At 44.5% G+C, this 15,590-nt stretch overlaps 1 protein-coding gene across 3 annotated transcripts; it reads left to right on the top strand.

The window, feature by feature from the left end:
• The first annotated feature begins 996 nt into the window (after positions 1-996).
• On the top strand, positions 997-14,131 carry lgmn (legumain). 3 transcript variants are annotated; one of them, XM_035394089.1, is made up of 14 exons: positions 997-1,151; positions 3,239-3,404; positions 4,262-4,359; positions 6,470-6,551; positions 7,092-7,174; positions 7,996-8,071; positions 8,516-8,578; positions 8,791-8,857; positions 9,980-10,098; positions 10,542-10,631; positions 11,140-11,349; positions 11,539-11,709; positions 12,240-12,307; positions 13,086-14,131. In XM_035394089.1, the coding sequence occupies exons 2-14, from the start codon at positions 3,261-3,263 to the stop codon at positions 13,126-13,128; spliced, it is 1,314 nt and encodes a 437-aa protein (XP_035249980.1). In that variant the 5' UTR covers positions 997-1,151; positions 3,239-3,260; the 3' UTR covers positions 13,129-14,131. The 3 variants fall into 3 exon arrangements, with proteins under 3 accessions (XP_035249980.1, XP_035249971.1, XP_035249962.1); XM_035394080.1 differs by having other exon boundaries at positions 1,068-1,151; positions 3,213-3,404; XM_035394071.1 differs by having other exon boundaries at positions 1,072-1,151; positions 3,210-3,404.
• The last annotated feature ends 1,459 nt before the right edge of the window (positions 14,132-15,590 follow it).

Raw genomic sequence — 15,590 nt, 5'->3', positions numbered from 1 at the left:
TAAAACAGTAAGCCGAACTTTTGTTGGACTGTTTCCCTATTAACTTAATTCTTTTATAAGTGAAAAAATAAAGGAAGAACATTTTGATTTAATGTTGTGGTGTGCTGTACATATTTTTCGTGAATCCAGAGTTAACACAAGCACAATAAATGCACATTCTGTCAATGCAATTACAGAATATCCGTCAAAAAAATAATGGTACCAATCCAACAATCAAAGAAGCTTCTCCGCCTTTCTTGAGTGCGTCTCTACTAGTGATGACTTTAATGGTCTGATGTAGTCAAGTACCAACAAATACTCGAAGTGTTACTAAAAACATGTATCTGATGTTAAAGCCTTCATGCGAATTTTCTATTTTAAATTTTGTTCAAAGTTAACATTAGTAGTGATAACCTTTATTAAACTTTGGTGGAATAGCGCATTAGCGTCGCAAATGACGCTCCTGCATTTCACATCGCCATAAATCGGACGTGATTTGGTAAATATGCGCCAGAAAGGAAACGCTGACCAGGCATAATACTCTGTTTTATGATGACTCCTGTCACGAGGTGATCAGCCACCCATAAAAGATTCGTGTCGCGTTACAAATTTTGCGAATCTATGTGTTTGCCAAATTTGTGGCTTCCTTGTTTATATTCCAGTAAAATAAAAATATGTTCTCATTTCGCGCCGGGGAATTCGGCCTTGGTTGCTTGTTTGAATAAGAAAGTCCCTGGGCTTCAATCAATACCGAAATTGCTGTCACTAGGGTATGTCTCGGCAAAATGAACAATTGGCTAACGTATTGTTGGTTAGGTTGATAGGATAGGATAGGCTAAATAAAGGACATCGTTCTCGCTCGGTTTAAAGTGCTGGTGGAGCAAATGTGTAGGTATTTGCGCGTTTATAAACTAAAAAAATGTATATTTTATCTTTGTTCTCGTGTCCCTGCGAACAAGTTTCTAGCGAAAACAATGACACATGACATACGAGTCATGTGCGCTCTTATCCCCGCCCAGAAGTCATACAGTTGCCTTTCCAGCCAACCGAAGCAGGCCAGCCGTGACGTAGGCAGCCTGCTGGAACCATTGCCTATTAAAACGCAATTCTTGCATTCGAGAAGGGTACTTACTTCAACATTCCCAGGAACAGCTGCCTTCAGGAAAGTGGTGGTAAGGAGGCGCTTGTTTGTCATTAGTCGTTCTGTCTCTCTTGCGTGCTGTTGACATTCGTAGCTACGTACGGGGGTATGTTTTTTGTGTTCTTATGCATCGACCGGTGTCACTTGATCGGATGGAATGTCGAGGCTGGATGGGTCGTTTGCTTGACCGTGTGTGTTTGGATGAGGGGTACAATGTCAACAAGCAGTTGCTAGATGTTAGCCAGAGCCGAGTGTGAGGGAAATGTAACGAGGGCAACTACGCAATCACGGGATTCCCGTGTAGCTACTCACGTTAGCTTGGAAGTTCGCTTGCTCCTGCAATCCCGGGATTTCAGTCGGTTATAGTATGTGTGAAAAGTGTTTAGTGGCAACCATACAACTAACGTTAGGTGGCTAGCTGTGGATCAATAGCAAAGGAAAGATGGTGATACTGATGGAAAGGCCTCTGGCAGTAACTTGATAATGTGGACAGTATCCACAATTTATCAACGCGCATGCAAAGTGGATGCAAAGCTGTCTACACGTGAATTTTGTGGCGATTGCGACTGGATAGCTTGCTAAATTGATTTGGGAATACTTTTAGGGTGGGCATTCTGGTGCATGAATAATTTCATTTACATCGTTCTCACGCCAAGTGACTACAACAGTTAAAATGCAAAGTGATTATGATTATATTAAGCCCGGTAGCTAGCCATATTGTATAGCTTTACTGTAGCCAACTAGATGGTAGTCTAGAATCAAATGGACTGAAGCTAGCCCTCGTAGCGTACATAATCGATATCACTGCAATGCCATAGATCTGACGCCTGCGTGGAGCTCCAGGATTTTTATCATTACTGTACCAAGTTTTAATGACAGTGTGAATACAGTAGTCAGTAGTTTACAAAAATATGAGGGGTGGGGTCGGGTGGAGGGGGGAGGTTGGTGGTGGTGCAGGGGATAATGTAAGATTTCATGACTTTTGCGCCAACACCTGGCAGTATGGAACGTCCGTAATTAAGCAATCTTGACAGAACACTGACTGACATTCTCATATCTAAGTTACCGCAGTGCCGAAATGTCACGGATTTGAAATCCTTGTACCATGGAAAGTGAGTGCGTGCGTGCGTGCGTGAATTTTTCAGATATTTCTAGATATTCCCGCGCTTCCGCGTAATAGCTCAAATTCCAGTAACCTAACGTGCCAACAATACACATGCATATAATACACTATAATTAATTAATTACATTGTAAAAAAAACCGGTAACGTTCATTCCGTCCAGACATTCTATTCAGCATCATTGACTAGAGTGTCCAGGTAATTCAGAGGCTCATAACGTGTCGAACTGAACTCTCCAGTCTTTGGGGAAATGTAAAGGTCATGACGCAAAACTCGCCAACCATGTGTTGAAAAGATAGACAAACAATGGGTGACAAGGAGAAACATGACCCTGATGTTAAAACATCACAAAAGCTGTAAACAAATCTTCAGCTGTTTGTATAATGCAACTTCTGTCTTTGATTTCAGTTTAGACAGCCTGTGTATAATATTGTATATGGTCTTGGAATGTTTTGTTACTACATTTATTGAATGGTAAAACATTTTATCTGCTGTAAGGTTAAGAAAAATGTCACTGGAAAACCCATATGTGAAAGTGACATATTATTGGTTTCCCCAAAGTTTATAAGTATGCAGCACAGTACTTTCAGAACTGAAAAGGGCATGTTGCTTTTGTTTCTCTACCTGATGCACTGGATGTGTGTTATGTTCCAGCCCAGCAGAGATGCAGTTGTGTACCGAGATGAATGTTGTAGCATTTTTTAAGCTATATGTTTACAGGCCCCGCTTGCCACATGCCTCCATATATATACAAACACAGCAAGCCTGTTCCTCAACCGTGACTCCTCTGTTTTGCTTTGATCTCCTGATGCTCAGGAAATCAGCAGGATTGAGCAGGGAGTCACACTGATTTCGTGCAAATATTTACTGCCTAATGCATTTCCCAGTGTAAATGTTCACTGGGGGGGCGCATTCAATACGTTGCATGACTTTGAACAGTATTTTCCTCATTCTTTCCGGCGCTGCTGCTGCTGCTGCATCTGGCCTTTTCGAAAAGATTGGACAAGACGGGGAACAGGATGATGTCTGCGCAGACCATTGCCCTGCTGGGCCTCAGCCTGGGGCTGGCAGTGAGCGCCTTCCCCACGCAGCAGCCCGAGAACGGGAAGAACTGGGTGCTGATCGTGGCCGGCTCCAACGGCTGGTACAACTACAGACACCAGGTAGGCAGGGGACCAGCCGAAACCGCGGGCGATGGATGCACGGCAGAGAGTCCCGTTTGCACTGTCTTTGTAATTTCCTGTTGGGGGGGGGGGGCACACACAGGAGAGGGCGGGGGGGCACAGGAGGGGTCGGGTGGGTGTCATTTAACTGCCCTGGACTCCCAGGCATAAGTGGTTCAGATTTGTGCAAACGGAAATTCAACCAGAGTATTTTTTGTTTTTAATCTTATCACATCAATATTCTTTTGAATAATTCAAACAAATTCTCTTATCTGTGTTGCGTGTTGAAGTGCTGAGAGTGACTTTGTGCTCAGAAAATGTGAATGAGCAAACAGTAAGTGCTTGGCTGGTGTGCCTGCCAGCTATGCACTAAAGCAGTTCGTTGTATGAGGCAGTGCATTGTTCTAGACTATCTTTGCTCTGCTGTGTCCCTTCAAGGACAATAAAACAGTGTTTTTTTTTTTTTTAATTGATCATGATGTGTTTAAATGTATTTTGCTATTCAAGATTTCTTTCATTTATCCTAAGATTGTTAATAATACCCTGTTCTTGTGTTGAGAGAGAGAGGGAGAGAGAATCCACACAACCCCACAAACTCTTATTTAATCTAGAGATTGAATTCTAAACGGTAAATGCAGTCTTGGGTTTTAAAATGTTGACAGTGTGAACTACGTTTAAAAGAGGTCTGGTGACAGTGTGCGCTGGTGTGTTTGTGTGTGTGTGTGTTGGCGACTGCGTGCTGATGTGTGTGTGTTGGTGACTGTGTGTTGGTGATTGTGTGCTGGTGTGTGTGTGTGTATGTTGGTAACTGTGTGTGTTTGGTGACTGTACATGCTGATGTGTGTGTTTCCATACAGGCCGACGCCTGCCACGCGTACCAGATTGTGCATAAGAACGGGATTCCTGACGAGCAGATTGTTGTGATGATGTATGATGACCTGGCACAGAGTGAAGAGTGAGTGCACTTCCCCACCTCCTCAGCCTCTGTGGGTCGACCGCAGCGCACGCAGCTGCACTTTAAAAAGAGAGGGGAAAGGTCCCAGAAATTTACTGTGGGGAAAGTCTGACAGGTTTTAAAAAAAATTTACACACCTTTCTCTACGCATTCATAAAAAAACACTAGCCTGTACTAAGTTGGGATGGATTACATTTATAGATGACACGATAAGATGTAATCTTGTGTTCAAAGTCCCTTTCGCGGTTCAGTGCACCTTGAAACGCAGCTGGGGTCTGAGAGCAGTTCGGACGGAAATAATATAGGCGCAGTTTCTCTCTCCCCCGATATGAGCCCTTTGCCTGCTCTGGTCATGTGATCTGGTCTGTTACAGGCAGCACAGTGATAAGACTGCAGTAAATAAGGGACTGTACGCAGACTGTACTGGCCCTGGGCTGCAGAAGTCACATGGAACCCATTTAACTTCCTCAATTGATTTAGATAAAACAAGCCGGGGCATTTCAGTCAGCAAACAGGTTTGGGTCTGATGGTCGAAGACCATATTTTTTTTTTTTTAAAAGAAAAAAAAAGTATGATTATTATTTTTTCGTGTCACTAGTAAGGAAAATTATACTTTGAACTGAAGATCTCTGCTTTAAGAGGAGTTGAAAAGATTGATTACGCGAATGAACAAGTAGGAATGTGTTTTCAGTGGAGCTTAAAGGTCAATAGCGAAGCTGTCACTCAGACTTTCTGTTCATGTCTTTCTCTCAAGACAGTAGAGAGACTGTCCATCCGTACAGGAAACAAAGAAACAACTGAAAATGGACACGGATAGATGTGCTCTGTGCTGCATGTTAAACCTGCACATTGTGACACTTGTAATTGCTGAATGCACCTTTCTTTTGGTATACATTGATGCGGTTGATCTGGTCGTTTTAAATAACCATGTCATACAATGTACGTAGACACAATGTAAATGAGTTTCTTTTGCATGTCAGCCACATGAAAATGGCCTTATATCCACATCCATGCTGAGATCTACAATACAAAGATCATAAAGGAAAATACTTCCTTTAAGTAATACTTCCTTTTATTGTCTCAGATGCCTGAAACTTGAAAAACGAGGTCAGCCACCGTCGTGCTGACACGTTGAAAGCACATGTATTTTGGAGGAATGTCGCTAGCATGACCGTGCAGTTTTTTTTTGTTGTTTTTTTTCATTAACAACACGCCCTTTAAACAAATGTCAAGTTCTCCTTCTAAGCTTGCCACTTGATGCAAAAAATGTGTGTCACTGTGATATCGGCAGTAATTTTATCATCTCCCTACAGCAGTGAGACCATGACATGTACACATCCTCTGACAAACAGAGCGCTTGGAGCTGCCAGTCTGACTGGTGCTGGCCTGCTTAAAAAGCACACTGTGGCTATAATTCGACCCCTTTTCCTTCTATCGCCATTGGCACTAAAAGTGGAGATGAACAGATTTAGTATGGCTCAGTCGGTAGAGTTCACTGCATTTTGTGGCCCTATAGTTATGATATCACGGGTTTGGTGCAGGGGAGGGGGGCTGGGGATTTCAACATGCTAGTCGGCTAAAAGTTGCCCGATGATGTCAATGAACTCCTCACCTCAGCCCTACCTCTCCTGTAGTCCTGCGTGGCTGGCAGTGTGTGAAAGAGAAAAGAGTCACAGGCTTGTCTGCAGCTGCGTCAGAGGACTGCCATTTCCTCACGTGGGAGCGGGGTGGGAGGAGATCTGACTGACGAATGCAGTCGGGAAACCGCTTTCCTTATTGTTGATTTTAAACGCGGCTTCATTTCCTGTGTTTTTTTTTGCTTCTTTGACGTGTGGCCACCTCGTACTTTCCCCAAGTTGAGTTTCAGTAATCGGGCATGTATTGTAGCCTCTTTTGTGCTCTGCTAGTTGTGTGCCCCACGTTGGTGAGGGGTGAGACAGGTTTCGTATTTAATTTCCTCTTATACCCCTTAATTTCAAAAACGGCCACATGGAGTTATACTGAAGTGACGTCACTGCTAGAGAAATCAAGTGTGGCTGTGATCGCGTACATATATCTCTCATAACAAGATGTGCTTGAGCTGATTTTTTTTTGTTTGTTTTGTTTGCAGTAATCCCACCCCTGGAGTAGTGATCAATCGGCCGAACGGGACGGATGTGTATACCGGAGTCCCGAAGGACTACACCGGAGAGGTGAGCGTTTGCCCACTCTGATATTTTCAGCAAAAGTGGGGGAAAATGCGCTGTTGACTTTCAGAAAGACCCGTTGAAAGTAGGAGTCGCCGATCCAGCTACGTGTAACTGCAGTTTCCCTTTCTAAGCATGCATAGTTACTGAAAAGTGTTTTGTAATTTCCCTTTCTAAGCATGCATAGTTACTGAAGAGTGAGAGTGAGAGTGAGAGTGAGAGTGAGAGTGAGAGTGAGAGTGAGAGTGAGAGTGAGAGTGAGAGTGAGAGTGAGAGTGAGTGCGTGTGCGTGTGCGTGTGAGTGAGTGTGTGAGAGTGTGTGTGAGAGTGTGAGAGTGAGTGTGAGAGTGAGTGTGAGAGTGAGTGTGAGAGTGAGAGTGAGTGTGAGTGTGAGAGTGAGTGTGAGAGAGTGTGAGAGAGTGTGAGAGAGTGTGAGAGTGTGTGAGAGTGTGAGCGAGAGTGTGAGAGAGTGTGTGTGTGTGAGTGTGTGAGAGAGTGAGTGTTTTTCACTCCTGAAAAGGGGGTTTATTTGTGTGTTGTCTGCAGGCGGTGACCCCTGAGAACTTCCTGGCGGTGCTGAAGGGCGATGCAGCGAGTGTCAAAGGGGGTTCTGGGAAAGTGCTGAAGAGGTAAAAAACAGAGGAAGGAAAGTGGGGGGGGGGAGGTGTGGAGAATTGGCTTATGATTATAACAAAAAATACTTCAATCGATAATAAAAATAAAATAATATTCTCATAATTTCTGAGGATTTGTCTTTGGTATTTAAGATCATCAGTTGACTTTATAAAATATTTATTTATTATTAAATATATATATATATATCCCTTTCATAATTTTGAAGTGAGAAAAAAATTAAGTGGAAGTCATGTAAAGAAAATTTGCATGCAGATATTTTAAGGAAACTCGTGCTGTGAGGAAACTTTTTTTTGTCTACTCTACTCTCCTTACAGTTCCAGTCAGGAGGTTATCTTGTGATTTTGGTCGTTTCTGTTTGGGTGTGTGGTGTTGCTGTAATCCTTGCGGGTAGCAAACCCGGCTCATTATGATTATGTGTCAGTTTGATGAGGCAGTGGTTTTTGTCTGACACAAGCGCACACAGTGAAGGATGCGGGTGAAATTAGAGAAGTGAGATCTCTTAATGGATTAACATTAGGCCACTTCATCCTGTGGGGTCCTGACTGTCCTAGGACCACTGCTTACACCTGTGAGGAGACGGTTCACTGTAGATCCTGTGCTTGCAAGCATCATAAAATCGCTGGGTTCATTTATTTATTTATTTATTTTTAAAGCCTCTTATTTCCTGCTATAATCTCAGTGTTAAACGTCAGGTTGTTTACTGCGCGGTCTTCTCCTGGTTGAGACCGCACCTGCGCGAGCTCGCCCGTCGGGAGAAGCGCCAACGTCGGCTCTCGTCATGTGACTTCTGTCTCTGCCTCCTTCCTCTTTCCAGCGGCCCTAACGACCACGTGTTTGTGTACTTCACCGACCACGGCGCCCCGGGAATACTGGCTTTCCCAGATGATGAGGTGAGCACTTCCTCTGTCTACGCGCGTTCAGCACTGCTCATCACAGCTCGCTATTGTGTCTGCTTTTAAAAAAAAGTTGCTGTTGACTGAATGCTTTCATTAAACTGTGGCTTACCAACAGTTGATAAAATGGTACAGTTGTAGAGATAGTAAAGGGTTATGAATATTATATAAGCATATAAAGGACTGATATTTAGTCAGTGTTGTATAAAAATCATATGTTCTCTCGTGTCATTGGTCTGATTCCAAGAGGCAGTTAGTGGGGTCATGTGATCAGGTCGTGCTCAAGGTGGCAGTTGGTCACATGGGGTGCTGTGATAAATACTGACTCTTGCTGGTACTGGATGAGAATTTGGAAATAAGACAGGATTTCCCTTGTCTCTGAATGGCTTTGTGTTCTTAGCTACTGTTCAGTGAATTTCTTTTGGTTGTTTGTTTTTCCAGCTCCATGTCAAGGACCTCATGGATGCCATCACGTACATGCACGACAACAAGCTGTACAAAAAGGTAGTGACAGTCGGCAGTGACAGCCTTATTCTCCCCGTTCAATACCTGGATGTGCCAGGCAAGGCATTCCGTGGAGTGTAATCAGGAAATAAATAACTGAGGCGTGAGGGTGTGTTTTCCCACTGAAAATAACAAATCTGTGACAAGTCTTGGCAATAGGTGGGACTGAACTCACCAGGGTAAAGGCTAAAGGCTTTTTGTTGACCTCGCAGATGGTGTTTTACATTGAAGCGTGCGAGTCTGGATCGATGATGAACCACCTACCCACTGACATTGACGGTGAGTCGATGAGAGACGGCTCTCTGGAGCTCCGAAGATGGTCTTGGAGGTTGTTTCACAAGATTCACCTGCCCAGAAACGTACATATATGCAGACAGGTCAGCAGATAACAGCATGCTACTTGGAGAACACGATAAGAACCATAGGCGGCTGAGGTTGACTTGGGTTTCCCCCCGGCCCTTAAGGCTGGGTCCAGTGTTCAAACGTGTTTATTGGTGACCGAGTGCTGGCATTTCCAAACAAGTCAACAGGGGACAAAGGCCAAGCACTCTGCTCCACTGAGCACAGATACTGCCACCGTGCGAATCCATGCCAGTATGTGCTGCTTCACCTGAGGGACAGAGCACTGTTTATTGTGTGTGTGTGTGTGTGTGTGTGTGTGTGTGTGTGTGTGTGTGTTTCTGTGAAGCACCTGTCGTCTGGCGTCAGGAACTGGTTTTCTCACAGACCTCAACTTCCTGCTCTTTTACAAGAATTGGACACACTCTCTCTCTTTCTGTGTGTGTGCGTGTGTATGTATGCGTGTGTGTGTGTGCGTGTGTGTGTGTGCGCGTGTGTGTATGTGTGTGTGTGAATGTGAGAGAGAATGTGAGAAATTGGCACCTCGTTCCCCCCTTTTCCCCTAAGGTCAGCAGTTCTGCTGCCAGGGTTTTTGTCTGTTTCCTCACCTCAGCAGTCATGTGACTCTCATGAGTCGTGGGGTGAAGGTTCTCCCGCTCCAGTGCGTAACCCTCCGCATGTTTTCACTTCTGTTGCGGTTAATGTTTCATTCGAGCAGTGAATTGGGCAACATTGTCTTTACAGTCTTCCCTCCTGACTTGGGTGAATCACTCTTTTGTGTGTGACGACTGTAAACGAACTCCACTAAACAAAAGTGGCGTAGATGTTGCAACTTTAAAGCTTAGGCTGAATGGGCTGGCTTTTTTCGCTGGACCGCAACAGCGGGGCCAGCCCTACAAACGCGAATGTCTGTGACTGAGTGAGTGATGAAGTTACACCATTGGTCGGCCGGTCCAGCCGTATACTAGGTTTTGACCTGGTCTTGTTTCATGGTGAGCAGGGATTCACAGTAGCACTCCCGTCTGAATCGACCTCTCTGGGTTTTTCTCCCCCCCCCATCAGTGTACGCGACCACAGCAGCTAACCCTCACGAGTCCTCGTATGCCTGTTACTATGATGAGAAGAGGGACACCTACCTGGGGGACTGGTACAGTGTCAACTGGATGGAGGACTCCGATGTGGTGAGCGTGTTATTGCTGCATATATATCAAAGAATGATCTGTTCTCCCAAATGGTCAAAATGTTGTGTTATGGTGTATACTTAATGCATCATGATTTCCTAACTAAAATCTCACACATTTAATAAAGAACTGGCAATTACCTAAAGATTCATTTTGAAACCGCGGTCTTGAAAGGACTTCTGATCTACGTACTTTTCTGGACAAGGATATGTGTCACGATCGACTGAAACATTTGCTACTTTGATTATGTGTGAATTTGGCCAGGTTCCCCTCAGATGTACAGTACACGCGTGTACATACCCGCGTGTCGCGTGACTGCGGCTTGTGATTCAAGCCTGAGAGAATTCCCCCCACAGAGGCCACGGTGTTGACAGCGGTGCCTTGGCGTGCCCTAGTTTTGGTCTGCGGTTTCATCGCCTCCTCCTCCACCGTCTCTTCTGCAGGAGGACCTAAACAAAGAGAGCCTCCTGAAGCAGTTCAAGATAGTGAAGAGTCACACCAACACCAGCCACGTCATGCAGTACGGGAACAAGGTCGGTGAGCGAAGTGATCCAAGGACAGTTGGAAGACGCGGCTAAACTTCAGCCAAGTCTTTTATAGCAGTGCGTGTACTTCTGCTTCAACTGTCTCTGATGTGGGTGTGCATGCATGCGTCTGTCTGACTGACTGTCATCGGCGTCTGTCTGTCTGTCTCTCTCCCTCTACTTCTTCCTCTCTCTCTTTCTGTCCCCCTCTCTCTCATTCTCTCTCTCTCTGCCTCTTTCTCTCACCCTCTACTTTTTCCTCTGTCTCCCCCCTCTCTCATTCTCTCTATCTCTCTCTCTCTGCCTCTCTTTCTCTCACCCGCTACTTTTTCCTCTCTCTCCCCCCTCTTTCATTCTCTCTCTCTATCTCTCTCTCTGCCTCTCTTCCTCTCTCACCCTCTACTTCTTCCTCTCTCCCCCCCCCCTTCCTCTCTGCCTCTCTGCCTCTCTCTCTCTCTGCCTGTGCACCCCGGTACGAGTGTAAAATCCTCCTCTCCCCCGTTCTCCTTGCCCATAGACCCTGGCCCACATGAAGGTAATGGCGTTCCAGGGCGGCTCCAAGGCCAATGCCAGGCCGGCCCCTCCGATGACCCTGGCACCCGTCGCCAACCCCGACCTGATACCCAGCCCTGACGTGCCCCTGGCCATCCTCAAGAGGAAGCTGATGGCCACTAACGATATCGCCGCTGCCAAGGGCTACCTGATGGAGATCAATGCCCACCTGAAGGTATGGGACACGGGCATAATAAACTGCTATAATAAAAATATACATATATATTTGTACATATATGTGTATGCAACCTCTTTAGATCTTTTGTAAAAGCTTTTACTCTCGGCCCTGTATATATGCATGGTCTGTAATGGTGTGTGTGTGTGCTGGTAGATTACATCATTTCCTGTGTGTCGTGCTGTCCAGGTGAGGGAGCTGCTGAGGCAGACCATGCAGAGGGTGGTGGAGAGGGTGACGGAGGAGCCGGCGAAGGCCCAGCTGATCCTGAGCGAGCAGCGGGAGCTCACGCAGCACCAGTGCTACAAGGCGGCGGTGCAGCACTACAAGACGCGCTGCTTCAACTGGCACACGCCCGAGGTGCAGCTCCTAAAAGTGTCCCCTTTTCATCTGGGAAAATGCCGCTTCCTGTCTCTCTCTCTCTATCTCTGTCTCTATCTCATTGGCCATCTTCACAGTGATGTAGTTTTTCTCAAGCTTGGCCCACGCAGTGTGAATTTCTCTTCTTTCTTTTCTATGAAGTATGTTAAAGTAATGTGACTTGTTTTTACGACAGTTTGGTCTCCGTTTCTTTGACATTAGAGTGGAGCTGCCAGATGACCTTTCTAAATATTGCCAAGCCCGCTGTTTACTTGCAAAGAAACTTTGATCTGAAGATGTTTACTCTGTGACAAAACAATCACATTGCTTTTCTACACAGCCATCTGGCTTTTAAAAAAAATCTTGTTATTTTTATGTTGTTTGCCATGATAAACCTCTGTAGATAGACCACAAAACACCAGTGTATTTTATTAGAGCTCTTTCAGGTGGTTTTACCTATCCCAGCATGCTCTTGGTTTGATGCTCGTGTTGTTTCTGTTTTTAACATGTTTTTCTGTGCTGTGTTGCAGTATGAGTACGCTCTGAGGCAGCTCTATGCACTGGTGAACCTTTGTGAGGAAGGATACCCTACAAAGAGGTAATGTCACATTGCATTACATTATATTTATTTGGCAGACGTTTTTATCCAAAGCAACGTACAATATTACCAAAAGTCATTGGAACAACTACAAAACACAGGTCCGATAAGGTACAATACTCATTATGTAACTGTTATTCATACCCCTGAACACATTAAGTCCAGTTCACACAGTGAACATTACTCTGACCTAACCTGTGCTAAGCCAAACTAGAAGGCATGACAAGCTACAACATCAAGATAATGATACAAGGCGCAATAAGTGCTGGATGGAGGTACATGTAACATGAAAGTGGCGCTGTTTGCTGTTGAGTTAACCACTTCAGTGGGGTTTCGACCTTTATTGGTCTCTCCTCCAGCATGAAGTAAAGTAGAGCAATGGAAACATCGCCAAAAATACCCCACTTTTTAGATTTTCATTTGAAAATTATAAATGAAATTCTAAATTGTAAGGCTGTAACGGGGCTCTAATTCTATAACCTTTTTCAGTTGCTACATCAGTAGACGGGAATAGCCGCTAATGTTCAATGCTTGTTTAAAGGGTTTTATTTATTTTTTTTTTACTTGCCTATGACATCTCATTTTGCCGCTGTCCCCACCCCGAACTTCCATGATTATTTCCGTGGTTCTTGTGCTGTGAACCTTCTTTGTCACGGCCGTAAGGTCACACATTGTGGTCATAAATTAATTGATATGGGGAAGTTGGAGCAGTCACTGGAGCAGACATCTTGTATGCTGGCTTTCTCGCTGTAACAGGATCTCATTCTGTTTCCAACAGGATCCTGCTTGCCATGGATAACGTGTGCTATTTCAGGGTGTAGACAGACGCTTGTCGGGACAGACTCACGGAGCTGAGATTGGATGGGATTGCCTGGACAAGCTTCCTTTTTTTTGCACTGATAAGCAATCGAATTTTAAGCGAATGATTTTCATCACACTTTTTATTTTTTTGTTTTCTTTTATTGAGATTTTAGGCTTTTTTAGGCGGGTTTTTATATCAGTTTCACTAGTTCTTGACTACAGGATTTTAATTTGAATAGAATAATCTGCGTGTAGATTTTTTACCACACATATAAAATGCTGAATCCACACAGGTCTTATCAGTAGCTGTGGGGGAACTGTGTCCCTCGGTCTTAAGTGCTGGTGGGTGGACCCAGATTGCAGGACTGTGCAGTATATCTGTTAAGCTTTTGGGTCGCAGCTCACAAAATACTGCAGCAAAATACTGCAGAACAGTAATGAACCCCATCAGCCCGTGAGACTTCTGTCCAGTGCACTTCAGACATCAGACGTGTTGGCTGTCTATTCTATATTCCAGAGTGCAGTGCCCCTCTGCAGATGGGTGACTGTAGCTTCCGTTACTTAACTGAAAGAGTTAGACTTTTAGCCCACTTTTATATGGGGGGAAGGACTCTCCTTCGTTGTCTGGGGGGCTGGGGGGGTGGGTGTGAATGCGTGTGTTCAGTTCACGTCACGTCACGGAAAAGCGATGTTTACAGTTTTATTGCGTTGCCTGCGAAGCACTAATGAGGAATGTGGAGAAACCCATCTCTACCTCCCTAACCCCCCACCCCACCCCCCTACACCCCAACCAGGAAGCACGGTCATCTGTGCTGTTCGGTCAAGGCCCCCATGGGGAAGAAAACTGGGGTAATGGAAGACTTTTTTTGTTTCTTTCTTTTGATTGTTTTGTTCTTTTGACTGCCACAACTTGGAATGGAAATGGCATTGAGGAATTCAAAAAAAAAGTGAACAAAGATCAGCATGGTTCCATTCGAGGTGATTACATCTTTGCAATAATAAACTGAAACCAAATGAAAATGTTTTGAGTTTTTTTCCCTTGTTCCTTTTGTCACAGTGGATTAGGTATCAGAATGTGTTACTACATAAGTTGCTTGTAATGGGGAATTAAAGGCTGTGGTCCGAAAGGACACTTTGAAATGTAAAATAGAACAAAAAACAAACCACCTGTTCATACTCCGTTCATAATAAAGTCTGCCCTGTTCTTGGAGAACGTAACTTGGAGAACTGCCTCCTTTCAAAAAGTCTGTAGACTCACAAAAATAAGGCTGGTTCTTTGAGCCCTGTTTGTTTGATTAAATGATTATCTGGGGGAAGATGTTTCGCATACAGCTCACAACACAAACCTTCCTTTTGCAACATGACCAACACCTCAGCTTTCCACCAACCTCGTTTTGCTCCCATGGACATTCATTTGGTTAGCAGACACCTCCAGCCGTGGTAACTACATTGTTAACGTTCTAATTAAATATTTAATCAGCTGGCGAGGGACTTAGGCAACCCAGCAATGTCCCAGCAATGTCCCACACAAGATTTCTGTGAAGGAGTTCAGTTTCGCCCAGACACTCCAAAATAAACACGGCAAACGCAGGTAAAATAACACATTTAAATAATATGTAAGCATATTCTGTGTGGGTCAGATAGCCATTGCCTTATGCAAGATGGTCAGTGCAGAGAAACAGGATGACTTCACTGATTCTTCTTTGTCTGTGCATGACCAATTTTGGAAACCTTTATGTTTTCATTAGTTGACTATAATTAATACACGTCCATTAATAATAAACCCTGAGCGCTAAATCTGAGGAAAAGTTTGTGATTTTACTGTAATGCCATTTATCTCAGTACATCAGGTATACAGAAGTTATGATTTGGATCAAAATCAGTGACATATACACCCGTAAACTGTACATGTATAAACCAATGTGAAAGCCGCAAACCCTTGTGTGAATGAAATGTGAGTGAGTGTTCTGCCTTCTGTGGCTTTTAATTCTAGTCACTGAGAGTGCTTTGTCCCCCCCTGCTGGAGAAACAGCAACATGAAAAAAATGTAAAATATTTTTGAATTTTTAAAACCCTCAAACATCCGACATTGTGATCACATCACATGCCTTGGTGTACTACATCACCAAGTAAATATGCAGAGGTGATTGAAGATGATGGGAAGTCTGTTTGAACGCACCTAAAAATAAATTTGAACTAACAAAACCCACGCTGGAATTAACACAAGGAAGACCGTAGCAGTGTCTGCTAAGCAGAAATAGCTCAGTCAAAGCTGATCCAATCAAGGTCACCTCCTTTCCTCCACTCCCCCATTACCACTCGTCTCCTACCCGGGAGTATGTCGAGGAATGGATGGGGAGGAGAGAAGTCTGAAGCCGCTTCGCCAAAATACAGTTCTGTGGGCTTGGCCCGTCTCCTCCAGTATTGGGACACTGGAGGGATTGAGGGAGGACACAAATCGGTTTCCAGGGCAGGGAGGAGA

The sequence above is a fragment of the Anguilla anguilla genome, chromosome 1 (assembly GCF_013347855.1).
Source record: "Anguilla anguilla isolate fAngAng1 chromosome 1, fAngAng1.pri, whole genome shotgun sequence".
NCBI classification, from domain to species: domain Eukaryota; kingdom Metazoa; phylum Chordata; class Actinopteri; order Anguilliformes; family Anguillidae; genus Anguilla; species Anguilla anguilla.
The sequence above is the reverse complement of the archived record's forward strand: the minus strand, read 5'-3'. Positions and strand labels throughout refer to the sequence as shown.

Coding starts and splice junctions, on each gene's coding strand:
- lgmn (XM_035394089.1), top strand. CDS start 3,261: ATGATGTCTGCGCAGACCATTGCCCTGCTGGGCCTCAGCCTGGGGCTG. Junction 4,360..6,469: donor GACCTGGCACAGAGTGAAGA/GTGAGTGCACTT, acceptor TTTTGTTTGCAG/TAATCCCACCCCTGGAGTAG. Junction 11,350..11,538: donor AGATCAATGCCCACCTGAAG/GTATGGGACACG, acceptor CGTGCTGTCCAG/GTGAGGGAGCTGCTGAGGCA.